The 26,392-nt window shown below is 39.8% G+C and overlaps 2 protein-coding genes across 2 annotated transcripts; one reads left to right on the top strand and one right to left on the bottom strand.

Moving 5' to 3' along the window:
• Positions 1-925: 925 nt before the first annotated feature.
• On the bottom strand, positions 926-9,329 carry LOC132771535 (F-box only protein 36-like). Its single transcript, XM_060769675.2, has 4 exons — positions 9,211-9,329; positions 8,788-8,896; positions 1,551-1,723; positions 926-1,301 (listed from the first exon to the last, which is right to left on the bottom strand). Exons 1-4 carry the CDS (start codon positions 9,304-9,306, stop codon positions 1,137-1,139), a joined length of 543 nt encoding a protein of 180 aa, XP_060625658.1. The 5' UTR covers positions 9,307-9,329; the 3' UTR covers positions 926-1,136.
• Positions 9,330-15,916: 6,587 nt separating this feature from the next.
• On the top strand, positions 15,917-25,358 carry CHAMP1 (chromosome alignment maintaining phosphoprotein 1). The gene is made up of 2 exons (XM_060769674.2): positions 15,917-16,100; positions 21,247-25,358. Exon 2 carries the CDS (start codon positions 21,275-21,277, stop codon positions 24,404-24,406), a length of 3,132 nt encoding a protein of 1,043 aa, XP_060625657.2. The 5' UTR covers positions 15,917-16,100; positions 21,247-21,274; the 3' UTR covers positions 24,407-25,358.
• Positions 25,359-26,392: the final 1,034 nt, after the last annotated feature.

The raw sequence follows: 26,392 nt of genomic DNA, 5'->3' as shown, positions 1-26,392 counted from the left end.
AAAATAACAGGTTCAAATGTGCAGTGCTGATTTAACATATATATTTGTATACATGTATTCAATACCTACACAGTCTCACATTTCCAGAGGACATCTTCAGTTTCAGTTGTTATTTGGTTCCTGGCTGATGCAGAACTTGGCTTTAATCTCACTTGCTCAACTCATCTAGATCTAGGCTTCCATGTGTACAACCAAATACAGATGAAGATAGATATGTGCATACGCATCTTGATACTTAAGTTAGAACAAACTAATCAAATGCATCTTTTCCTTGAGAATCTTCAGAGTGGAGAAAACAACTAGAGAATTCAGTATATTCAATTATATGCTAGGAATAACCAGTGGTGCAATGGGTTAAAACCTTGTACTGGCAGGACTGCAGACCCAAAAGTCAGCGGTTCAAATCTGGGGAGCGGGGTGAGCTCCCATCTGTCAGCTCCAGCTCCTCATTCAGGGGCATGAGAGAAGTCTCCCACAGGATGGTAAAACATCTGGGCGTTCCCTGAGCAATGTCCTTGCAGACAGCCAATTCCCTCACACCAGAAGCGACTTGCGGTTTCTCAAGTAACTCCTGACACGAAAAAAATTATATGCTGGACAGGTGGAAATGCCAACTAGTTACTGTTGTGTGCTTTCAGATAATTTCTGACTTATGGTGACACTAACTATTATTGGGGTTTCTTGGCAAGATTTTTCAATAAAGAGCTTGCTTTTGCCTTCCTCTGAGACCGAGAAAGTTCGACTTGCCCAAGATCACCCAAGGGGTTTTCATTGTCGAATTGTTATTGATCCACTGCTCTTCCGAGTCATAGACTAATGTTCAAACCTGAATACTATCCTGGCTCTAAGTGTCAAATGCTTCTGCAATAGTCAAGAATATTGAAGAGTTCAAACTCATGGATAGTGTGATATATTTATTGCACACATACAACAGCATGAGCAAGACCTACTTAGCATCTGTAGCTTTGGTTACTTTAACACCCATCACTGGATATAGGCTTTCCCCTCTTGTATTCCAGCTTGGTGGATTTTTACAACAATAAGGCTGTCCTTGGATGAGCACACAGATTTTGTACACACTTGACTAGCTTGGAATACAGGAATGTATACCAACCATCACCTATTTGTCATCAATTTCAGAAGAATGTGGTCTGTCTTCTCTGCATCAGAGCCAAATGACCAGGTCTTTGGTTGACTTTAAATGGTTTCTTGTAAGCCGGCAACCTGTCTGTCTGTGCATCTAATGTATATTTGTCTTGCAGTCTTTGTATTCTTTCCCAAAACTCTTCAGTGTTACACAACTGAAAGATAAATATTTGCAATGCATATTACATAATACATATAAGAATGCCAACTCTTGTTCAAAATACATTGGTAACCCTTTCATTATATAGCACATTCAGTCCATTAACTTTGATTCCGTTGGAATTTAATATAATTCTAGCTGTATATGGTAACTGCCAATGGTAAAATGTTTTACATACTACTTCTGCAAAGTTCCTTACTTAGGATATTAGTACATGCCTTAAAATAATTGTAAGAATTATTACCTTCCAAAACCTTTTACATGTTTTGGACAATTGCCTAATATCCTCCGTATTAAGAAAAGACAGGATGTGCACAATCAAGCTTTCGGGCATTCGGATTAGGAAATCATAGCGTTCTTGGCACAAGTTGAGAACATAGTCCAGCATTGGCTTTCCAAAAATGCTTTGCATCTCCTCTGAGTAAAACAATAAACATACAGAAAATATTATAAACACAGTGCTGCAAAAAAGGAAAAAATGTATGATGAATAAAAATTATAAGTAATCTGAAAGCCTATTATTTCTAATTTACATCATGTTTGTCACAGTTGATAAATGGTGGCATCAATCATAATAAGTCCTGGAGTTCAACGTGGAGCCACTGGCTTGTTCTCAAACTCCGGGGACAACGTATTGTCTCTACGTGAAAATCCATATTAGTTAGAAGGCATTTGGAACCTTTCAATATGTAGCCAGGTGACATTAGCACCCTGAATAATGTTCCTGTCTTAGAATGGCGTTCCTACAGTAAAGCTAAATTTCTTTCTACAAGCCATGGACATGTTTTGTACTTAAATCAAGATGTCTAATCACTGAACCCATTCTAACAAAAATGGTATACAAAAGGGACCCGTGCTTGCATTACTAGAACAAACATACTGACTCCACATATAACAGTGACTAGTAGCAGTGCAATACAGTATAGGGCTATGAGATAGCACCCCTCTGGGCCTCTTCTCTTAAGACCCTTAAGTGTCAAAAGGCACATAAACCTCTATCCTACCTAAACAACTAAAACTTTTTCCTCCTGGAGAGAGGAAAGAGCCATGCACCCAGTTGGCTCTTGCTACACTAGTGGTTCCCAACCTTCTTTTTTGACCAGAGACCACTCTCCAACATTAGTATCAAAAGGGTTACTAATCAGTTTTTGGTCAACTTTATATTCAGTTTGGTTATTTGGGTGTTGATTCAGAAAATTGCATTGGACAGACCACATCAGCTCTAATTTGTGATGCAGAACATATGCCATCCAATAGTCGCCATCTGCTCACCCACAGAAAACCATATTTAATAAGCCTGGGCTTTTTAAAGCTAAGAGGGTTTTGCTAGACCAGTCATACTACTCGCAACGGTGTAGTAATGCTGAGGCCACAGACCATATTTTAGTTCTTGCAGACCACTGGTGGTCCACGGCCTACTGCAAGGGTGCCACCCACTGGACAGTTTCATGCTGCTTGGTCAATGCTGATGGATAATCTCATAATTTTGACTAAACAGATAGCAGTGGCCAGTAGCACTGTATAGAACAGAGGTCTATGGTTTCTTACGGAGGGGACAAATATGCTCTACCTCTTTGGGCTTTTTCTCTCCTGGAGACCACAAAACTTACATTCTTCTCTGAACAGGAACAGAAAAACAGAGTTGCTGTAAGTAGCTGTGTTTTTCTCTTTCAAGAGACTAGCATCCTCTCACAGGGCTGATTCTGGCAAGGCCCATTGCCAGCATGTCTGTGGTCCTTTGAGCAAATATGTTGGTCTCTCCAACTTGGAGTTGTATAAGAAACTTAGGCCAATGTAGACAGATGTATGCAGTGCTGAAATATAGCCTTGCTAGGTTGACTGAACATATTGCAGCAGCGAGCAGCAGTGTGTAGAATAGAGGCTTGTGAGGCTCCAAGGTGGCTGTGCATATAATTCACACATATATGCTTCAGGGAATGTAACAAAGCATTCATTAATTCTAAAACATAAAATAAACCACTAATGAATTTCTCTGTGTGTATTTTGCATATGTATGCAGCATCCTTAAAAACATACAGGCAGTCCCTGAGTTGCAAACATCTGACTTAAAATGACTCATAGTTAAGAACAGAGGTGAGACAACAGGAAGTGAGAGAAATCTACCCCTTGGAAGGAAAATTCACTCCTGAAAGAATTATCATGGGGAAAATGCATCTCCCTTGAAGCTGTTTCACCAATCCTTGTTTCCATAACAAGCCAATTTTTTTCAAAATCCAATTCTCACAGGGACAGAAAGTGAGATGAAATCATCTGAACAGGACATAGTCAGCAGAAGAAACACCACAGGGGTGTTAACCCTTTCTTATGCTATCCAAAGTTATATTTGGCTGGAGTTTCACTTAAAAATGTACCTGTTCTGACTTACATGCAAATTCAACTTCAGAAAAAACCTACAGAACCTATCTTGTTCATAACTTGGGGACTGCCTCTATACATGGAAGAAACAATCTGATGCATTAACAAAGTTAATGGGTTCATGGATTAGATATATCCAATGCTTCCCATTGTTATTGACTTTTTAAAATGGAGATTCAGTATAGTTAGCATTTTGAGTGTTGGACCAGGACTTCGGGAGACCAGAGTCAGAATTTCTGTTCAGTCATTAAATGAACTGGGCGATCTTGTCATGTTCTCTCAGCCTTAAATGAAAGGCAATAACAAGCCTCCACTGAATAAATTTTACCAAGAAAACTTAGCATAGGGTAACCTACTTCAAGAGTTGACTTGAAAGCACATAGCAACATCAAAGAGAGATGATATTTTTAGACACTAGGCACTTTCTGCTGTTTCCTATAACCATCTTCACACAATGAATTATGCATGTTCCCATTCCTCCTCTTTCCTAGCCTCTGAATCTTTAGTTCCTTTCACCTGCCCAAAACTACCATTCCTAAGGGAAGAAAAAGCTATCTAGGAAATACCAAGATGAATGTTTTGCTGTGCTCTGGATTATATGCAGGAGATGCTTTCAGGGATCCATACTTCTTTCTTGGTCCAAAGCATATTATTCAGTGTTTACTGATTCCAAACCTCACTCACCCAACAACAAATATGTGGTGATGTTTTGATTTTGTCCCTCTTATATATTTTTTCCAGTAGTAGTTCATGTTCTCAGTGGGAATGTATCCTCTCCTGTCAAGTGACATAATTATGGGGTTCTTCCACTTATCCTAGATTCTCCACTATGGCTCTTCCTATCCTCAGCCTGCCTTCTTTATTCCAGTGGTTTATTTATCGTGCCAGGAGCGAACCAAAACAGTTATATTGCATTAAAACAAACAAAGAAACAAAACACAAAGTTTGCACACTTGGTATCCTATTTAATGTCCTTTGACCAGTATCTGGCCACTTGGAGTGCCTCTGGTGTGGTCGCAAGAAGGTCCTCCATTGTGCATGTAGCAGGGCTCAGGTTGCATTGCAGTAGGTGGTCTGTGGTTTGCTCTTCTCCACACTCGCATGTCATGTATTCCACTTTGTAGCCCCATTTCTTAAGGTTGGCTCTGCATCTCATGGTGCCAGAGCATAGTCTGTTCAGCACCTTCCAAGTCACCCAGTTTTCTATGTGCCCGGGAGAGAGTCATCAGCCATTGATTGAGGTTCTGGGTTTGATCCTGCCACTTTTGGACTCTCACTAGCTGAGGTGTTCCAGCGAGTGTCTCTGTAGATCTTAGAAAACTATTTCTTGATTTAAGTCGTTGGTGTGCTGGCTGATACCCAAACAGGGTGGGCCAGAGATGTCATTGCCTTGGTCCTTTCACTATTGGTTGCTACTCTCCGGCGGATGTCAGGTGGTGCAATACCGGCTAAATAGTGTAATTTCTCCAGTGGTGTAGGGCTCAGACACCCTGTGATAATGCGGCATGTCTCATTAAGAGCCACATCCACTGTTTTAGTGTGGTGAGATGTGTTCCACACTGGGCATGCATATTCAGCAGCAGAGTAGCATAGTGCAAGGGCAGATGTCTTCACTGTATCTGGTTGTGATCCCCAGGTTGTGCCAGACAGCTTTCGTGTGATATTATTTCTAGCGCCCACGTTTTGCTTGATATTCAGGCAGTTCTTCTTGTAGGTCAGAGCACGGTCCAGGGTAACTCCCAAGTATTTGGGTGTGCTGCAATGCTCCAGTAGTATTCCTTCCCAGGTAATCCTCAGAGCTCAGGATGCTTGTCTGTTCTTAAGATGAAAAGCACATGTCTGTGTTTTAGATGGATTATGGATCAGCTGGTTTTCCCTGTAATAGGCAGTAAGAGAACCGAAATCTTCGGAGAGCTTCAGTTCAACCATCTCAAAGCTCCCTGCTTGAGCGGTAATGGCATGATCATCAGCATAGATGAAACTTTCTGCCCCTTCTGGCAATGGCTGGTCATTTGTGTAATAACTTTCATTTCATTTGCATAGGAAGTAAAAGTACATTTACTTCCTATGCACTTCTCCTGCTCATATTCCCTGTCTAGTCTCTTTAATTTCTTCCCATTCCACTTTGTGTTGCCCATGATTGCTGCTTTTCTGGGTAGCAGATCAACTTTATGTAGCCATCCTATTAACAGCATTAATCACAGACAGATCATTTCTATACCGCTTAACCTCTGGATCCCTGAAGTTGGAAGAACAGTATCATTGCTTGAGGGTACTTATAAGGCACATTCTGCCCATCAGTAAAACTACATAGACCTAACAACATACACTAGGAGTAAAGTATGAGTCCATCATTACTTCTGCAATGGACATCAATGCAGAGTTTGGTGACTGCCACCAGATGGCTCATTGTAAAGTTTGATTATAAAATCATGAAATTATCGCTGCCAAAAAAATAAATAACGCGAATTCTCCATGGTAAAGCTTGCTATTGTCTCCTGCTACTCCTCCTCTTTGAATATCCAGATATTTGAAAAATTTAAACTGCAGCAATGAATTATTGAGCAGATGATTTCAGTTTAATGTAAAAGGCAAGTCCTCATCAAAATTATACAGCATTGCCCAGGCATGTCATATGAAATGTGCACTATTTTTATTGGCCACTTATCTTAAAAGGTTCGTTTCTTCGAATATGCATGGCAGCTTTTCACAGTCTGAAAGCTTTTTAGTTTCCAAATATAAATGACATTGGCATTTTAATCATTATAATACCTACCAAAAAGGCATGAGGACTTGCTGTGTGTATTTCACACACTTGCTGTGTTTATTTCAGTATTTGAAGTACTGAATAGATTTCTCCATAGTGACTGGATCACATGGTCTAGCACTATTCATAAGTACACAGCCTGAACAAACAGCTAATTCTAAAGAAGGGTGAAATGAATGATTGCTTTAAAGAGAAGCTGGACAGAAAGAAATTAAACTGACCCTGTGTGGTGAATTTACAGTTTGTTTGTTTGGCATTACAACAGTGCTTTAGTGGTGGAAATTAGACTTGCATATATACAGAATGTATTTGCTTTTTTTTCTCTCCATGGGCAGCTAGCAAAGGTAAAAGCTATGGCTCAGGTTGCATGAAAAGACCATAATGAGCACTTGCTAGATAAGAATAAAGTGACAGCTTATAAAGAAAATACATGGATGGCGTTGAAATTGTTTCTAACAACTCATAGGGACCAAAATGCTTATGGTAAAGTTGGTAATGTTGCACTCCAGGACAGGAAAAGCCCTCTAACTGTAAACACCACACTGTTGACTGGAAAACAATCCTTTTATTGAAGATAATTTAAAAACCAGCAAAGTAAAAAGCACTTTAAAGGAATAGGTAAATCCAATTAGGTAAGAAGATAAGCAGGAGCAAAAATAGTCCAGGATAAAGTTCAGCAAAGTCCATAAAAGCCAAGTTCACACTTCTCTAATATAAGTCAGACAACCAGGAAACATTAATCCAAGGCATGAGTAGGCATTTATACAATCCAAGAATCCAAACCATGAAACAAGAAATACTTAGACAAGAATCTTCCCAGCAAGGCTTCCATGAAACAAGGACATGAACTACACTAAACAATGCTTCATCTGACTATATTTCCCATACTTGGAACTTTTTGCCCTCATTAAGCTATCCCAAACACTCAGAAATTGGTTTCACTTTAATTGAGATTCCCAAGATGGAGATGGTTTAGTCAATGATCTTCATGCAGACAATGACAGAGAGGCCCCAGTGCAAAGGGCAGTTTCTCATGAGAATATTCCTGCTGGGTTTAAGGATGATGGTTTACTCCCTCTTTCTGTGAGCTTGGAAAACAATCTGACACCTGGAAATTTTAATGAGCAGCCAGAAAGGGAGTTGAAAAATAGGCGGCTAGAGTTCAGCCAGGATCGACAACAAACTCAATGTTTACATCGCTCCGAAAGTTTTCATCAGATAAGAGGCAAGAGTGGAGGAAAACGAAGCCAATTTTTGGGCTTTGGGATATAAGGTTTGCTTCAAGGGAAAGTCTATTAGATCAGGCATCGTTTGGAAATCATGTTCATGTGCCTTGGAAATCCTGTTCAAGGGGTCTTGTTCTTAGAGATTTTAGCATTTTGCCGTGGTCTAGCACCTTCTGGATTCTTTGCAACCTGTTGATTCCTGTCTGAATAAATACTACCTTGGATTTTTAAAATATCTCTGGTGGACATTGCTTTGAATTATTGCATTTTACTGATCTTTTACATTTTGAAATTTTCCTATTTTTACAAGCATTTCTTTCTACTGGCTATTTTACTCAGCTTCAATAAAAAGGATTGGTTTTTCACTCAACGTGTGGTGTATTTTAAAGTCAGAGGGTATCGTTTCTGTTCTGGAGTGCAACACTATCTCCCTGGAGGGACTCAGGGAGAATTCCAAATATAAAAGGCAAGCATTCAATGCCCGAATACAACAATACATCCATACTAACAAAATTTAACAACCCAATATATAAACATGAATTATGACTTAACAACTAAAATTAAATAAAAAACACAGCCGTTATAACATACATAAGACAAAACATCGAACAGAAGCAACAATTTCCCAGTTCCTTGGGGGCAAATAAATTGATCATTGCTCAAGTTATCTATTGAGCTGGTGGGATGAGCAGGGCACGAATATGGATGGTAGCTATTAATCAGAGTTATAATGGTAGTATTACCAACTCCTCCTTGTAAGCCAGCTTCCTCCTCATAAGCCAAAAAAGTACAGAATAAGAATTATATGTTATGTGGGGGGGGGGGGGGATTGGACTTGTAGAGATGCTCAGGTGGGGCATGGCCAAAAAAAAAAAAAAAAAGAGGTTGGGAACCACTGATTTAGAGTAAACTTTCTTCAACATTACGTGACATATTTTCAAGAAAAAATGCAAACGTAGCTTCAATAGTAGGACGACTCAATGAACACAGAGTAAATATGAAAAGAACAGAGATATACATGTAGCAATGATAATTAAAACTAAACAACTTGGCAAAATTATGACTTTTTGGAGGTCAACATTGAATTATTTCTTTGCCCACTCAATACTTGCTCTGTAATTGTTCATCCAGGAGAAAATCTTTATGGAGTTTCTTCACTGCCCATGGGAGGATTTTTTCTTGATTAGGTCGAAATGTAATTCTCCATATTTTCCAGAGAACCTACAGGATAAGAGTTTAAAAGAATGACAGGATACTAATCCTTGTATCTTTCAGCAATAGTGAGAAACCAAGACTTCAGTCACAACCATGATATGTGCAGGAATCACTTGATTTGCTTACAAACACAGAAGTAGAGCATTTCATTTTCCTGCTGGTTTTCTAGCTAGAGCAGGGGATAGGAAAATCTCTCAAGGAGAGCTTGAACAACCTTTGGTGGATCTTAGATATTCAACAGGTGTGCCCTCTCTTCAGCAAGCATTCAATAACATATTCCAGCCCATTGATAATACAGATCTATATCTTTTTCTTTTTACCTCACTTTTTGTGACAGTCAAGTGGTGGAAATCCTTGCTGGGAGGAGGTGCCTGGGTGTGAACTTCACACAGTGTCTCTTGCAGAAGAGAGGTCATTTTGATAGGGATGTCTGGCCACTTGTTTGTAGTCTGGAATTAGAATCAAGGAACTAAGCCTGTTTCCATGGGCACTGTAAGGAAAACTTTAGCTTGGCCCAATCCAGGTGCTCCATAAATACATGGCAAGCTAATGTTTGCATTCCTGAGGTCAAGTTCTTCTTTACCCAGGGAGAGTTCAGGTATATGATGTTTACAATCATTGGTTGGTAAACGCAATAACAAAATCATTAAATAGAACACTAACATCTTGAATCCTTTGCATGGTTTTGTTTTGGTGCCACTGATATTTAAGTAGCCTGTTTCACATTGCTCATTTCACCAAACAATATACCCTAAAAAGCGTGTGAACACCATCGTCTTGTAATCCCAAACTAACGCCTCTTCTACACTGCTATATAATCCAGATTATCAAAGCAGATAATTCTCATTATCTTGTTTGAACTGGTTTATTTGAGTCTATGCTGTCATATAATCTAGTTCAAACCAGGTAATCTGGATTTTATATGGCAATGTAGAAGGGGCCTGTGTCTTAACCAGTTGTATTAGGATGAGACACCATACAGACCCATTGTGTAGATAATCGGCTTCCTCATTGTTGAAGTTTTAAAACCCACAACAGAATCTCTGAGGCCTTTCACACTGGCACTGTGTTGCTAACTAACATGTTAACTTTGATTTATGGTGACCATATAAATGGGAGACCTACAAGTCACCCTGTTATTGACAGCCCTCATCAGAACTTGCAGATTCAAGAAGTTGGCTTGCTTGTCTGAGTCTACCCATCTGTGATGTAGTCTTCCTCTTTTCCTGCTGCCTTCTACCTTATCAAACATGACTGTCTTTTCCAGTAAGATATATATTCTTACACCTCCAAAATTAAAGTCTCAATTGAGTCATCTTGGCTTCAAGTAGACACATGCAAGTTGCAAGCCAAGTGAGCCTGAGAATGAAAATGAGTAATTTCCAGTATTCGTGACTGTTTATGTAACTTATTTCAGAATTTTAGGTCCTACTCCACCACCTTGCACTTAGTGATTTTCTATATTTTTACAGTGACTAAAAATAAACAGATGAAGTTTTCTGATTGTCCAGTTGTGATACTAGGAAACGGCTCTTGTTAAATGTTAGGTTAAAGTATGGCAATTACAGCTCAAAAGTCTATTAGAAAGAAAGTGAATATGGTACAATTCAAACTACTGAAGAAACACTGTTTAACACCTAATTTCTGAGGACATCAGTTCCCCAGATGTTGCATTGCCACATTTTAGCATTGTGATTACTCTCACTAGTATTTTTAGTGTAGGAAGCACATTCCACCAAACTTGAAGAAAGGCAACACTTTGCTCTCTCTGCTCTGGGTGTTTCTCTTGACATTGGAGTATTTTAAGATAGGATTTATAGAAAAAATGTCAAAACATTTTGGAATGAAACAGTTTTCAAGCATTCTTTTGGCTTTGTTGTAGATCCAAATATGTAGGTTGGGAGTTATGTCTATCAAATATTTCATTTTGCAAGTTCTGGAACTTGGTATGGCTCCCAACTTTTTAAAAATAGATTTTGTTCTGCAAACATAATAGGCACTGACATTTCCTTCCGTATGTTTTAAAGCTTTTCTTGCTGATGTACACAGTTGATCAAAATTGCTCTTAAAGATAAGGAACTAGTTCTGGCCATCCTTTTCTGATAATGTGTCAACTATGACTTAGAAATATGTACATTATATGCAACTTATAAAGCTTTACTTCAATCTCTCCCTCCATCTTCCTCCCTCCCCTCCCTCCCTCTCTTTTGCTTCAATTAGCCCTTTCAAGAAATACATTGTTATTATCAATCATCATCACTTCAGCTCTTCCATGTTCACCAATTAATATTAATATAAACTGACAACTGTAAAAGAGTTTAAAATGTGAGAATGGCATGCAACATCCTTATACTTAGCAGGATTTCCAATGTAAGAGTGTGGTTGGGATCTATAAAGGAATTAATTTAGTACCAAACAATCTGAACTCTTTGATTCTATGATTCTATGAACAGAATACATTCCTCCACTGGGGTTTCTTCCCCCTTTTCTGGCAGAATAAGCACATCATTAAAAAATATTATATCACTGCAAGATCTTTGATAACAACACCAATTAAATCCATTTTAATTGTAGGCTGCCATGCAACAAAAATGTGGAAAAGTCAAAGGGAGATGAATAGTTCTGCAAGGCATTCTATGCAGAATACTCACACAAGTTTTTGAAAAATACATCAAAGTATGTGAAGAAACAAGTAACAGCAGTAGAACAAGATAATCCTTTTTGTGTTTAAGCAACCGCATGATAGTATATGAACACACACACACCTTTTGTAACACAGACATACTTTTAATGCAACTGCTTTTTAACCTCAGCTTATGTAGTAAGTGGGACTACAGATGTTGGGATACAACTCCCCAACAGCAATAGCCATGAGAACTGATAGCAGTTATACAAAATTTGTAGAACAACAAGTTACCTATGCCTCCCTAGAGGGCATCTATACACTGTAGAATCAGAGTTGGAAGAGACCAAAGGCCATTCACTCCAACCCACAATGTAGGAAAAGCATAATCAAAGCACCCCTGACAGATGACCATTCAACCTCTGTTTAAAAGCTTCCACCACACTCCAAGGCAAAGAGGTCCACTGTTGAACAGCTTGTGCGGTCAGGAAGTGCTTCCTCATATTCAGATGGAACCTCCTTTCCTGTCACTTGAACCTATGTGGAGATATGAGAGATGCCTCCTACAAGAATGGTAAAACATCAAAACATTTGGGCAACGTCCTTGCTGATGGCCAATTCACTCACACCAGAAGCAACTTGCAATTTCTCAAGTCGCCCCTACACTCTGAGTCCTAGTCTTCAAGGCCTCAAAAAGCAAGCCTGCTCCCTCTTTCTTGAATGGCAGAGTGTTGGACTACACGGCCCATGTGGTTTCTTCCGACTCTATTATTCTATGATTATTTCTTATGACATCCTTTGAGATATTTAAATATGGCTACCATGTCTCCTCTCAACCTTCCCTTCTGCAGGCTAAACATGCCCAACTCTTTAAGACACTCCTCAAAGGGACTCATGGTTTCCAGACCTTTGACCATTTTATATGCCCTCCTCTGGACACATTCCAGCTTCTCAATATCTGTCTGCATTAATTTTACAGTATAGATGCTCCCTAAGAGCCGTAGCAAACTACTGGAAGCAAGAGTGAGCTTGTGCTCGAGCTCGCTCCGAAGCCCCGCCTTTTTCCCCCCGAGGCTGCTTTCTCTCTTGCTAGTGTGACTGTTTTCCCTTGCTAGGGAAGCAATGCGAGTGTACTCTCGCAGTTGGCAGAATTCAACTGTGAGCGTACGCTCGCATCCCTGCCCTCTGCAATGGAAAACAGGCACGCTAGCAAGAGAGAGAGCAGCCTCGGGGGGGAAAAAGGCGGGGCTTCGGAGCAAGCCCGAGCACAAGCTTCCTGTAGTTTGCTGCGGCATGAGCGTATGCTCGCAACGCTGCCCTAGCAAAGGGAAGTAGGCGGAGAAAGAGGCGGAGCATCGCTCGTGCTGGCTTAGTTTGCTCTCGCAAAATCCTAGTTTGCTACGGCTCTTAGAGTCTTTGGGGTAAGGGTCTGTTATCCTTTCCCTTAGCAGGATATAAAAAGAATTCCTTCTATGTTTCACCTCAAAATACAATTGCAGGTATATATTTTTACCAAAGAAATAACACCTACATATGTTGATTGTTTAATGAAATACTGGACTACACAGGCCTTCTATCATTCATACCGTTTCCAAAGTGGGAGCCATTAGAGGCTAGTGCAGCAAAAATAAATTAAAGACTTACTTTAAATAACTTTTAAATACTGTAAACAATAACAGACTACTGTATGAGCATTGGTGCACTAGAGCCCTAAAGGTGCCATGTGACTTGTGCTGCTAGTGTTTTAAAATCATCAGCCACTAGAGGTCTGCAAACATAAGACATCAGATAGCCAATTTAAGAACTTTTAGTTAATGAACAAGACTTGAGGCATCTTAAAGACTGAGAGGCTTATTGTGGTACAGAAGTTTACGCATTAGAGCAGTGGTTCTCAACCTGTGAGTCTCCAGGTGTTTGGGCCTACAACTCCCTGAAATCCCAGCCAGTTTACCAGCTGTTAGGATTTTTGGGAGTTGAAGCCAAAACATCTGGAGACCCACAGGTTGAGAACCACTACATTAGGGTTTATGAGATGCATGAAAGAAAAACAACTTATGGACTCAGGGAAATCTTGAAATGCAGTATGTCTCACGCAAGTATGAATGCAAAGAGGCCATTCAGGACAGCAGTTCAATATCTGTAAGTTTCTGTGTTACGTATATTTATATCATTGGTCCAAGGGCACACCAAAGTATTCATCTTCAAATTAGAAAAACTCCTTTGAATACCCTTGCTCTCACAGATTGGAGGTTCGAATTCGGGGACAGTGCAGATGACCTCCGTCAGCTCCAGTTCCCCATGCAGGGACATGAGAGAAGTCTCCCACAAGGGTGGTAAAACATCAAAAACATCTGGGCATTCCCTGGGCAATGTCCTTGCAGACGGCCAATTCTCTCACACCAGAAGCGACTTGTAATTTCTCAAGTCGCTCCTGACCCCCCCCCCCCTCCAAAAAAAAGATCATGCCACTATATCTTCACTTCAAAACCATTAGGCATCTCCAGAAATATCTTCAGTGGTAAGATAAAAGAGAACATAATTTTTTAAATAATCAATCCAAAATTATTTCTCAAAACACATATTTGGTGAAGTAGTCAACCATTTATAGTTTCAATCTGCAAAATTACTATGTGCAGCGAGATAGTTTACATGAGGATTGTCATTGGGGATTGGAATGACAAAAATAAACTTTGACTAATGAATTTGAAAATATATTATGAAACTCCGAAAACAAATAAATTAAAACTATGTATGTGTTGAACAGATTTTAAAATGTTTTTGAAATGATTTGAATTGTTTTAAATGTTCCTGGGAATGTTTTGAATTTGTGATGGTTGGTCTCTTGGGTTCTGTTGAGGGAAAGAGGTGGCATACAATAAAACTAAATAAATAAGTTGAAATTAGTTTTCTTTTAGGGTGGCTGTGAGTTTTCCAGGTTGTATAGCCATGCTCCAGAAGCATTATCTCCTGATGTTTCAGCCTTACTTACTTACTTAGGCAATACCTCATTGTCTGAGTAGGATAGTCTTCCAAGGTCAGTGTACTGGTAGGTCCGTAGGTGACTGTGGAGCCCTATTCTTGATCTGCATCTTCTCTCACAGTAAGGGCATTGGTTTCCCGGTGGAAGGCAGTCTCAGGGTTGGCTTGACACACCTTTCTCTTGGCATGTTTCTCTGTTTCGCCCTCCATTTGTGCCTCTTCAAATTATTGAGCACTGCTGGTCACACCTGACTTCCAGCTGGAGCGCTCAAGGGCCAGGGCTTCCCAGTTCTCATTGTCTATGCCTTAGTTTTTAAGGTTTGCTTTGAGCCCACAACCTCTGAGTATGCCTGCCATAGATGTGGGGAAAACATCAGGAGAGAATGCTTCTGGAACATGGCCATACAGCCTGGAAAACTCACAGCAGCCCAGTAATTCCAGCCATGAAAGCCTTTGACAACACAGTTTTCTTATTGGTTAGCTTCCTGACTTTTTCAGTGTAGGGCTTCCCAAGTTATTTGAGGTACAGGACCGGAAACTGATTTCCCAATGTGTCAGGAGCATTTTTTGTATAACCCCCCCCCCCCAAAAAAAACCCCATTTGAGACCAATTACCAAGGGCTTTGCCATCTGTATTGACCCATGGGCCATTGTGAGTCTTGTCATCAGAGGATTCTACTAGTTGATTCCCAAGGGTGCATCTACATTGTAGAATTAACAGTTCGACCCCACTTTAAAGTGTGTTGCTGCATTTATTCCACAGTGTAGAGCATGCATGGGCCAACGTGGGCCCTCTAGGGGTTTTTGGACTCCAACTCCCACCATTCCTAACAGCCTCAGGCCCTTTCCTTAAGCTTAAGCGGCTGAGGGGGGAAAAGAAGGGGCCTGGGGCTGTTAGGAATGGTGGGAGTTGGAGTCCAAAACCCCTAGAGCAGTAGTTCTCAACCTGTGGGTCCCCAAATGCTTTAGCCTTCAACTCCCAGAAATCCTTACAGCTAGTAAAGTGGCTGGGATTTCTGGGAGTCTTAGGCTAAAACACCTGGGGACCCACAGGTTGAAAACCACTGCCCTAGAGGGCCCAAAGTTGGCCTATGCCTGATGTAGAGCACACCAATCTGCCTTGAGCTTTAAGGAGAATGAGTAGGCCACAAATAATATCATAATCACCAAATAATATCACAATTTTTGACAAATACTCCAGGCTAACGCCTCTCTTAGTTGAGAATTAGGGTCCAGGACCAACTCCACCACAGACCACCTCTGCTTCCAACTAAGAGTCATCTTCCTTCCGCCCTCCTTTTATACAGAGGCGGGAGGGATGTCACGGCTCTTCCAACAGCCGTCTCCTCCTCCTGCAGAAAGCATCGGCCCGCAAACACCACAGCGCCTGCGCCAAAAGCCTACCTCGGAGGCGGGGCAGGTCGCGAGCAGCCCTTGGGCGCCGCCAGCCAATAGAAAGGCGCCTTACTGGGCGCGCGGGCCCCCTCTCTGGTCCCCCTCCCCGCCCGCCGTTCCGCTCGACCCTCTTTTGTGGAATCCGCCGCCATTACAGGGGAGCGCTGTCAAGGGCGGCGTTTCTGCCCGTTGTGGTCGTTGTTTTTCCTCCCGGTAGGTATTTTTTACCCCTTCTCCCTAATCGTGCCGCGTACTTCATTAATAAACAAAGGAGACAGGAGGAGGAGGAGGCGGTTCTTTTTCCTTTCTGCGTGAAGTCCCTCCCCTATCGGCGCCCGCCTCCATTTTCTGCTTCTGTTGTTTTCTGGCCCTCTGAGGGGCTTTTCTGCGCATGCGCATTGCTTTCCTTGGGTCCCGTCTGTGGAATCTTTAGTTTTGCCAATTTAGTCCTTAATTCAAAAGGTGCCCTGAAAGGAGAGGCATTGAAAATTAAACACTCAGAATTAATTGCGTAATAGATCCCCCTTCCACACACCTGATTAAAATCCCACATTATCTTCATTGAACTGGAATATATGGCAGTGTGGACTCAGATAACTCAGTTCAAAGCAGATATTGTTGATTTTCTGCCTTGATATTCTGGGTTATAAGGCTGTGTGGAAGGGCCCATAGTGTAACAGGAGAATGGGAAATCCTTTGCCAAACTTCACATCCCAAGATTTCGTAGGATGGAGCCATGGCGCTTAAAATGGGATCTGTAATTGTGCTGTGTGGATACAGCCTCTGTGTCATTGATTGCCAGTAATAACTTGACAGTTAATATATTAGGAACATCATACAGGATTTTTTAAATATCCAAGCTGTTTATGTACATACAGTAGTCCTTTTTGTTGTAGTACTTTTATATTATATTTCAGATTTGTGTATATGAATGGCCAGTGATCTAAACATTAATAAACAATTACATCTACTATTTTAAAAGTTTGTGTGCCAGATTCTGGTTTTCTGTTGCTAGCTCAATCAACCAAACTGGGGATTTGTAGGTTTAGTCCATTCTTTGGGGTTTGCACCTGACTACGTATGTAGGATGCGCTCCTCCTTTCAGAATTCCTACTGTAATTATTTCATGTGATCTTCAAGGCACATACCCATTATTAATTTGATTTTTAATTACAGTCATAACAGTATAGAGTGGTCTACATACCCTCAGTCTTCAGGTGCATTCTTGTTTGCAAGTGACAGTTAATTTAGTAAAACTGGTTTAACATGACTAGTGTCAGGCTAGGTGGTTGCGTTTTTCATTTACTAACAGAATTGAGGAAGTCACCTCAAAATAAAACAAAAATAAATAATCAACTTTCCAGGAGTGTACAGTGTCATCAGTCCTGGATGTACCATTGTGCTTAGGTGTGCTTATGCATAGGGCCTCGTTAGTCAGGGGAGCCCATCTTCCTGCCAAAAATATTTTCTTACAATAGTATTGAGTCATGACAGTTACACTGGTATCATATTACATTAAATCTACAATATAGATTCACTATAACTCTGCAGATAACTTCTTCTAGCAGTTTAACATAATTTTTAAAAAGCATGGACCCCCATGGTATAAAAGGAATGTAGTAGAGCTGATGGAAACAATACACCAAAGAACTGTATAGAAGAGATGAAAGGATGACAGATTCCTTTCAGGGAAAAATTATTTAAAGATGCACCTACAATTTTCGAAACTGGATGTGAAAGCTGCACTCTGAGCACTTAGGAGAAATAAATCACCAGCAACAGATGGCAGTAGAGCTGCTCCAAGGTAATAAGACAGAACTCTAGTTTTAACTAAAATCTGTCAAACTTATGGAAAATTTAGGAATGACCCACATATTGGAAATGCAAAATATATGTTCCAATCCCCGAGAAAGGAGATACCAGGGATTATAGTAACCATGTGACAATTGTATTGATTTTCTATGCAAGCAAAGTAGTTCTCAAAACTCTACAACAATTTTTTTGCTATATATGGAGAGAGAAATGCTTTCTCTCCAAGCTATTTTCAGGAAAGGTAGACAGTAGGATCATATTGCAAACTTGAATAATGGAACACACAAAAATCCAGAAGAAAATAAGCCTATGCATTATAAATCGTACTGAAGCTTTCATTATGTATGTGATGATAACTATGGATCACTGTTAAAGAAATGAGTGTGAAACAAAATTTTGTTTTCCCGGCGCATAACCTGCACTCAGGAAATAGTCTATACAGAATACAGAGAAGCAAAATGGTTTACAATTGGCAGTGGGGCCATGCAAGGCTGCATCTTTATCAATCTATCTGTTAACTTGCTTGTTTAATGTATCATACATAAAGCAAGACTGGACATGGAGGAAGGCATTGTGAAAATTGGAGGAAGGAACATCAGCTATTAACAATGTGCAGATGACAGCATACTACTAGCAGAATATAACAAAGATTGAACTATTAGCGAAGAATGTCAAGGGAGAAAGTGCAAAGGTAGAAGATAAAAATAATGCATAATTTAAAGTAGACAACAGTCATTTAGTTCAAGAATTCCCATAATTTATCTCAGTTATTAATCAGAATGGTGACTGTAGTCAAGAAATCAGAAGAAGACCGTGAAGAAACTACACAAGATCATGAAGTGTCAAAATATATCCTTGAATACAAAAGTTAGGATTGTCCAACATCCATGCCATTGTATTTATTTTCCATTTCTGTGTATGGTTGTGAAAGCTAAAAACTGACGAAAGAAGACAAGGACATAAATTAATCTGTGATGTGCTGGAGAAGAGTTCTACAGATACCCATGAGTCCTAAAAAGACAAATAAATGGGTCTGAGAGCAAATTAAGGATCAACCATCTCCTGAAGCCGAGTTGATTAAACTGAGACTGGTGTACTTTGCAGATACTATGAGATGACATGATTTAAAAGACAAACAAAAAAATAGTGGTCCTGTGTCTGCAAGATCTGAGCAGGGCTGTTGACGATAGGATAACCTGGATATCTCTCATTCATAGAGTTATCAGGAGCCTTCTTTTACCTCGGGGATGCAGGTCGAGGAACTGTCTGCTGCCATGTCACTGGATTTCATTATTATGAAATGATGGCATCATAGCCACAGAAATAGCACACAACAGTTCTCATACCAAAAAATACTTTATGGGCCAGTATTATAACCTAATGTGTAAGAATACACTCATTTTGGTGAAAAAGAAAGGTATTTTATATTTTAAAATACAGATAGTTGTTGGGTTACAAACAAGATGGGTGCTGTTGGTTTGTTCATAAGTTGAATTTGTATGTAAGTGAGAGGTGTATTTGTAAAGTGTAAATCCACCCGGTTTCTCCGAAAATAAGACATCACCTGAAAATAAGACCTAGTAGAGATTTTGCTGAATTGCTAAATAGAAAGCCTCCCATGAAAGTAAGACCTAGTAAAGTTTTTGTTTAGAAGTATGCTTCGCGTGGTGGCTGGAAGCTGCAATACCGTCCCTGCTGTACAAGTGGTACAGGATCTGCTGTGGGAGATCGTTACAAGTCTTCAGGCAGTGTGTGGGAGCCAAGTACTTTACAGCCCTTATTTTTTGTGGCCCTGTGTATGAGGACCAGTAAAATTATTATATACTGACAACTACTGTACAGTATATAATAATTGTTCATTTTTTGTTCAACAATAAATGTGAATTCTTCTTAATGGAAAAATAAGACATCCCCTGAAAATAAGACCTAGTGCATCTTTGGGAGCAAAATTTAATATAAGACACTGTCTTTTTTAAGGAAAACAGGGCAGTAATAAAAAAATTCAAAGAGATTAAGGAATGGTTCTGCCTTTTTTTGTTGTCTGTGCCCCTGTTCAGAAGTTTTTACCTCACTTTTTTTTCTTATGACAATTGGATTTTTCAAAATGTGTTGTAGAAATTAGGATTGGTGATAAAGCTTCAGTAGAGACACCTTTTCATCATGATAGCTCTCACAGAAGTGAATTTCCCTTCCTAGGGTACATTTCTCTCACTGTTGTCTCACCCCCGTTTGTAACTAGGTGTTCCATGTAAATTAGATGTTTGTAACTTGAGGACTGCCAATACTTAATCCTAATATATGTTGTGTGTAGTATTGTTTTCCCCTAATTATTTAAATAATCTGTTCAGCAATTTTGGCTCTCAATTAATTTTATTAATTTACATTAATTGAGTTTAACATGCAGTGTAGCCCTTTTTTGAACTGGTAAGTAAAGATTAAAGGTTTCCCCTGACATTAAGTCTAGTCATGTCCGAGTCTGGGGGTATTGCTCATCTCTATTTCTAAGCGGAATTGCTGGCATTGTCCGTAAATGCTTCCAAGGTCAGGTGGCCAGCATGACTGCATGGAGCGCTGTTATTTTGAACTGGTAAACCCCATCATATGTGGTATTCTGTGGCTGAATTTCAGTTCATGCTGTGAACCTTTCTCTTCCTACCTCCTCCCCCAGCTCTCCTGCCCAGCAGTCCAGTGTCCCTTCATCAGTTCCAGAAGAGGTTAGGGAGTTACAGAGAGAATCAATTTGATTTATAGATTCTTTATTTACTAGACAGAGAACATTTTGCACTTTAAGTAAGATTAAAGTTGCCAATTTGAAAGGAACTGTAGCTGTATCATAACAAAGCACGCTGAGTTATTTTGAATAATATAAAGAGTGCAGTGCATAGTTTGCTATGCATTAGCCAGCCAGGCTTTTGTTTGAGTCTTTCAGTATTGCTCGGCTTCAAAACTGATTTAAACTGACTTTAGAGTGCAAGACACATTATGAGTTATGATGCAATGAGATTCTGCTTTTTGAACAAGAATGAGGGGAAAGCATACTTTTAGTATAAAATAGAGAAATGTCCACTTTTAAACCTATATCATAATCCACACATTAATCCACTTTCACTTCATTGGAGTTAGAAGTTCAGGCTCCTCATAACGTCTTGGTTATAATCCTGTTGGTCAGTATAAGCAGTGGGTGGATACTCTCTGCAGATTGTTTATTTTGTTGGGCTTTCAGCAACCGTAAGAAGCATCTGTAACAAGTGCACAGCATAAATTGCCTTTGCAGACTCAGCTGATGGTTTTGTATACAATGAAGTCATTTATATTTAAAAATTCTTTGTGCAGTGAATTTGTAACATAGTCTGTCAAAGCAGCAGATGATGCATGCACCTTAATAGCTGTAGAGTGTTTTGCAATAATAGCATTATTCAGTTTTTCTTAATACGTGTACCGTATACTTAATTCACTGAGCTATCATTTATTTGCTAACTTTATTTTAGAATTTTATTTTAACAATATTTTATGTACTTCGGTCCTAATTTTTAAATCTCTATTTCAGGAATTCTGGAACATAACAGTTTTCAAACATGTGTAGTGTTTTGCCAGCTGACAGCAGAAAAATTGGCATTTTGAACATCCTGCATAAAACAACAGAGCGATTAGAGTGTGATCACTGTAATTTTAAGGGCTCTGACTATGAAAACATACAGATTCACATGGGTACAATCCACCCTGAATGTTGTGATGAAATGGACACTGCGGGATTGGGGAAACTTATATTTTATCAGAAAAGTGCAAAGTTATTCCACTGCCACAAATGTTTTTTTACTAGCAAGATATTTTGTAATGTTTATTACCACATCACTGCTCACCATGCAGTGTCTGACAAGTGGAGTGAAGAGCAGAAAGATTTATCAGATACAGAGACACAACCCATAAAGAAACCGTATTTGGTAGAAACTCAAAAACCTTCTCTGTCTCCCGAATCTCAGAAACCTTCTATATCTTTGGAGTGTCAGAAACTTGTTGCTTCAGAACCGCTGAAATCTGATGATGGGCTGTTTTCCAAGACACAAAAGTCCACCACAGTTACACTGGTGGAACAACACAGGATTGCCTCACCTGCTTGTCCAGAGCCACAGAAACCTCTCTCTGTCACACCAGAACTTCCAAAGCCTATTACACCAGTATTGTCAGAATCACTAGAACCAACCCCTTCTGTGACTTCAGAACCAATGAAGCCTGTCTCAGTAGAGTCCCCAGAACTACCAAAGCCTATCTCTGCACTTTTGCCTGAATCACAGAAACCTACTACAGCCACATATATTGAGCCACAGAAACCTCTCCCTATCGTACACCCAGAACTGTTTGTGACAGTCCCAGAACCAGAAAAGAAGGCTCCACTTGTGCCTTTGGAGCCACAGAAACCCATTCCACCTGTATCCCCAGAGCCTCAAAAGATTACTCAGTCTGTGTCGCCACCTGCATCTACATCTGAACCACAGAAATTTACTCCAAGAGTGTCTCCCGAGCCCCGCAGACACTCTCCTGCAGTGTCTCCTGAGCCTCGCAGGCACTCTCCAGCAATATCTCCTGAACCCCGCAGGCACTCTCCGGCAGTGTCTCCTGAGCCCCGCAGGCATTCACCGGCTGTTTCTCCTGAATTAAAGAAATTTCCTCTTGGTGCTCTGTCTTCAGAACCTCGTAGGCATATTCCTCAGATGCGGCGGCCTACATCAGCACTTTCTCCTGAGCCACGCAAACCTGAGCCACCACTCTCCCCGGATCCTTGGAGGACCTGTCCCAATATTGCTCCAGAGTCTTGGAGGTCTGCTCCTAGTATTTGTCATGAGCAACAAAAATCTATCACTGTTTCACCTTGGTCCCCTAAACCTCCGCAATCTATGCCCATAGAACCCAGAAGACCTGCCTCAGAACCAAGAAGGCCAGGCCATTTGATGTCCCCAGAATCTCAGAGATTTGTGTCAGAGCCCTGGAAATCTTCTCCATTGCCCGAATCTCAGAAATCTAGTTTTGCTTCTTCAGAGCCCTGGAAGCCTATTTCTTCTGTTTATCCTGAAGGCTGGAAGCCAGTTTTGTCTCCTGATACATGGAGACCATCACCATCAGTTCCACCCCCTATTCCACCTCCTATGCAGACAGAACTTAGAAAGCCTTGCCCTCCAATGTCTCCAGAAATTTGGAAACCTTCCTTCTTTCCTGAGCAACGCAAGCCCACTCCTCCTGTATCTCCCGATCCTTGGAAATTTCCTTCTGATTCTCGAAAGTCTCCTTTCTTTTCTGAGACACACAAACCTGCTCCTTTTGTTTCATCTGAACTCCAAAAGCGTGCATTATTTTCTGAAAGCCGAAAAAGGGCTCTGTTTCCAGAATCTAAAAAATCTGTTTCTGCTGACTTGCAGAAACGTTCATTCTTCCATGAAGCTCCCATGACTTTTTCTGAGATTCCAAAACATGCCTTGTTCTCTGACTCTCATAGACCTCTGCCTGTCTCTTCTGAGACTCCAAAGCATTCTTTCTTTCCAGAGCCCCAGAAGCATGTTGCTGTTTCTTCTGAAGTTCAGGACCATGCTCCCTTTTCAGAGCCTCAGAGGTCACCTGTTGTTTCTCACGAAGTGTTGAAGTCTTCTCCAGTTTCTCCTGAAATACAGAAACCAGCATCCTTTGCAGAATTTCAGAAGTCATCTCCTGGTTCTCCTGAGAAACAAAGGCAAAGTTTCTTTGCTGAGCCTTCAAAGCATTCTCTTTCACCTGAACTTCAAAAACCATTTTCTGAACAGAAGCAGATCTTTGGTTCTGATGCTCACAAACCAGTAGAAACAGTAGGTATGGAAGACCACAAAACTACTTTCTCTGACTTCAACCAGCCTGCTGCATCTGTTTTGTCAGACTTGCAGGCATGTACTGAATCTGTCAATAAAGATTATTTTATTGAACATCCAGAAATTGAGAATCCATTTGGTAATCTACTAGCTTCAAAGGAACCACCTACACAAGTCAAAGAACCTCCAGAAGAAGTATTATATCCTTGTCCAAAGAAGAAGCCTAGGAAGAAAAATCAGGAGATATCTTGTACAGATCTAAATAGCAGTGAAAGTGGAAATACTGAAATGGAGACATCAGAGGTGAAGGAACAGGATTCCAGTAGTGATCAAGAGCAGTTTGATACAGAATCTTCAGATCACAATAAAGATACCAAAACCGATGAAGCTACTCCTACTAAATGTTCATTACAGTTTACAGAAGAGAAAGAGGCTTTCATACCAGAGGAAGAGATTGCAAAATATATGAAGCGTGGCAAAGGCAAATACTACTGCAAAATTTGTTGCTGCCGGGCTATGAAAAAAGGCGCTGTATTGCATCATTTAGTTAACAAGCATAATGTCCATAGTCCATACAAATGTGATGTGTGTGGAAAGGCCTTTCTCTTGGAATCTCACCTTAAAAACCATGTTGTTGCTCATGGTCAAACTATTCTTAAATGTCCACATTGCAGTTTTGAGACAAACTTTCCTAGAGGCTTTAAGAAACATTTAACTCATTGTCAGAACCGTCGTAATGAGGAGACCAACAAGAAACAATTGGATACTAATACTGAGCCGCAGAGTGAGAGCCAACCAAGTGAAGAGGCTGTTAACGTGCCAGTGGAAGGCACTGAACCACCAAATGAATCACTTGCTGAACCACAAATTCAGTGATTTTTTAAATTTCTCTATAAAATGGAATTGTGCTGTGGTCAGTGAAGTAAAGTTCTATATATCTTTGTGTTAGCATGCCACAGTAAAATTTGGCCATAAATCCAATGCAGAATAACGTACACTCAAGTTGTTGATCTAAATGGATATCAGTATGTTTAATGTTGGTTTTTTTGTTGTCATTCCGATTAATTTGAAGTAGTAACACATAACTGCCAAAGTAATGAAGATGTCAAAGATGTAATTTTTAAACACAAATTAAGATTTGTAACAGAATTTAAAACATTAGAATTCTGACAACAGTTTCACTGTAGAAGTCCAATTTCATATTTGGTAGTCTAATGGTAGGACTATCAGTAAATACAAATTGTGTTAAACCATGCATGTAGTAGTATAACTGTTTGTAACTGTCAGTTGTGATCCTTTTTATATGTATTTGGAAAAGAAATTAACAACCTAACTCCAGTTTCTAACCTCCTCTGGTGTTAAATCATTGAATGTGTAAATCTGATTGATTCAGTGGGTCTGCTCTAGCTAACGATAGCCATTGAATTTCGGCTACAGCTCCCGCATAAGTAAATAGCTTGCTTACATTATTGATGTAATTCTGCTTCTTTTGTACTATATATGAAGCATGTGTGGGAAACAGCCAGTACAATGACAAGTTTATTGGGAATGCATTGTTTTGCCTTGTATAATTGCTCATTATATTTAAAAAATGATTTTAACGAGTCTTTTCTATTCTTCTCACAATAAAAATAGTGTATTTGAAAATTCTTAAATTGTATGTATCATGCCCATATAAATTTACTCCTTTTTGTCTAATAAATTGGGACAAAATGTCAGAAGTGTGATGTAATGAAACAGAAGTGAATTCCATTTAGGAGAACATTTTTTTTTTTTTACCATTGAGAGAACATTGGATTAAATTTGAAACAGAAGGTGCCTCATAGAAGTCTTCTTTTTTATTATCTCAGTTTATTTCATTGTGATTTCACATTGTGTTTCCTGGCTGTCTGTGTTTGAGCGGAACATCGCATTTTACATTTCCAAGCCATCCTGAGAGGATGCCTACTGCTTTTGGGTGGAAAAGAATTTTTTTTGACAGGTTTCTGAAATAAATCCATTCTGAAATTGAGCAAAAGGATACACAGTATGCCAGTTCTAATTAAAAAAGGCTTTCTTTCCTGAACTAGTGATTATTTCAACAAGACATCTGCAATAGACAGGAAATCTAACAGAATGTATACCCTACCCTTCCCCTGAGATGAGATCCAAGGTGTCTTGCAAAAGTATTAGACAATATTACACTAACATTCCTATTGTACAATAATTAAGAATTAAATACCAGTGCTTTTAAAACCATGATTAAAGTGTTTTGTTTTTTTAAAAAATAAAAAAAATGTCTTCACCAAAGTGCTACTTTCATCATCTCCTCATCTGTCAGCTGGCAGGGTCTATCTAGTAGGAAGCAGATACATTTGGAAAAACGTAGTCTTATATCAAAGTATGAATGTTTCATTACTTCAGTGACAATGCTCAGTAAACAGATATAGAATTGCCTTGTATACAGGTTTTTAGGTTTTCTCTCGTAATGATATATAACCTCCACCCATTCGCCTCCGGATATGATTTACATTGATTTTTCCTTAAACTACTGATATGCTAGGAATGATTTATGGAGCCACAGAACTGGAACCAATCCCGGACGGTGTTGTCCACCTCTCTTCCAGTGTGGGAAATCCGTAGTATTTCAGATGGATTGCCATTGAAATTCCTGTTTCAAACCCTCCAGCAAGAACCCATCAGCTTCTAAGGTATTTTGTTCAACTCTCAAATCTCCATCAACCTCAGCAAATTATTCCTTTATGTTTAGTCAGGACCTCTTCCTGTAAGACTCCATTAATTTTGGTCCAACCGTCTTGGAATCACAGTGAAAAAGCATGCTGGATTCTAGCATGCTAGCTACTTCACTTTGCTAGGTGGCAG

The sequence above is a fragment of the Anolis sagrei genome, chromosome 3 (assembly GCF_037176765.1).
Source record: "Anolis sagrei isolate rAnoSag1 chromosome 3, rAnoSag1.mat, whole genome shotgun sequence".
In the NCBI taxonomy this organism is placed as follows: Eukaryota; Metazoa; Chordata; class Lepidosauria; order Squamata; family Dactyloidae; genus Anolis; species Anolis sagrei.
Note: the sequence above shows the minus strand (reverse complement) of the source record. Positions and strands in the feature narration are given on the sequence as shown.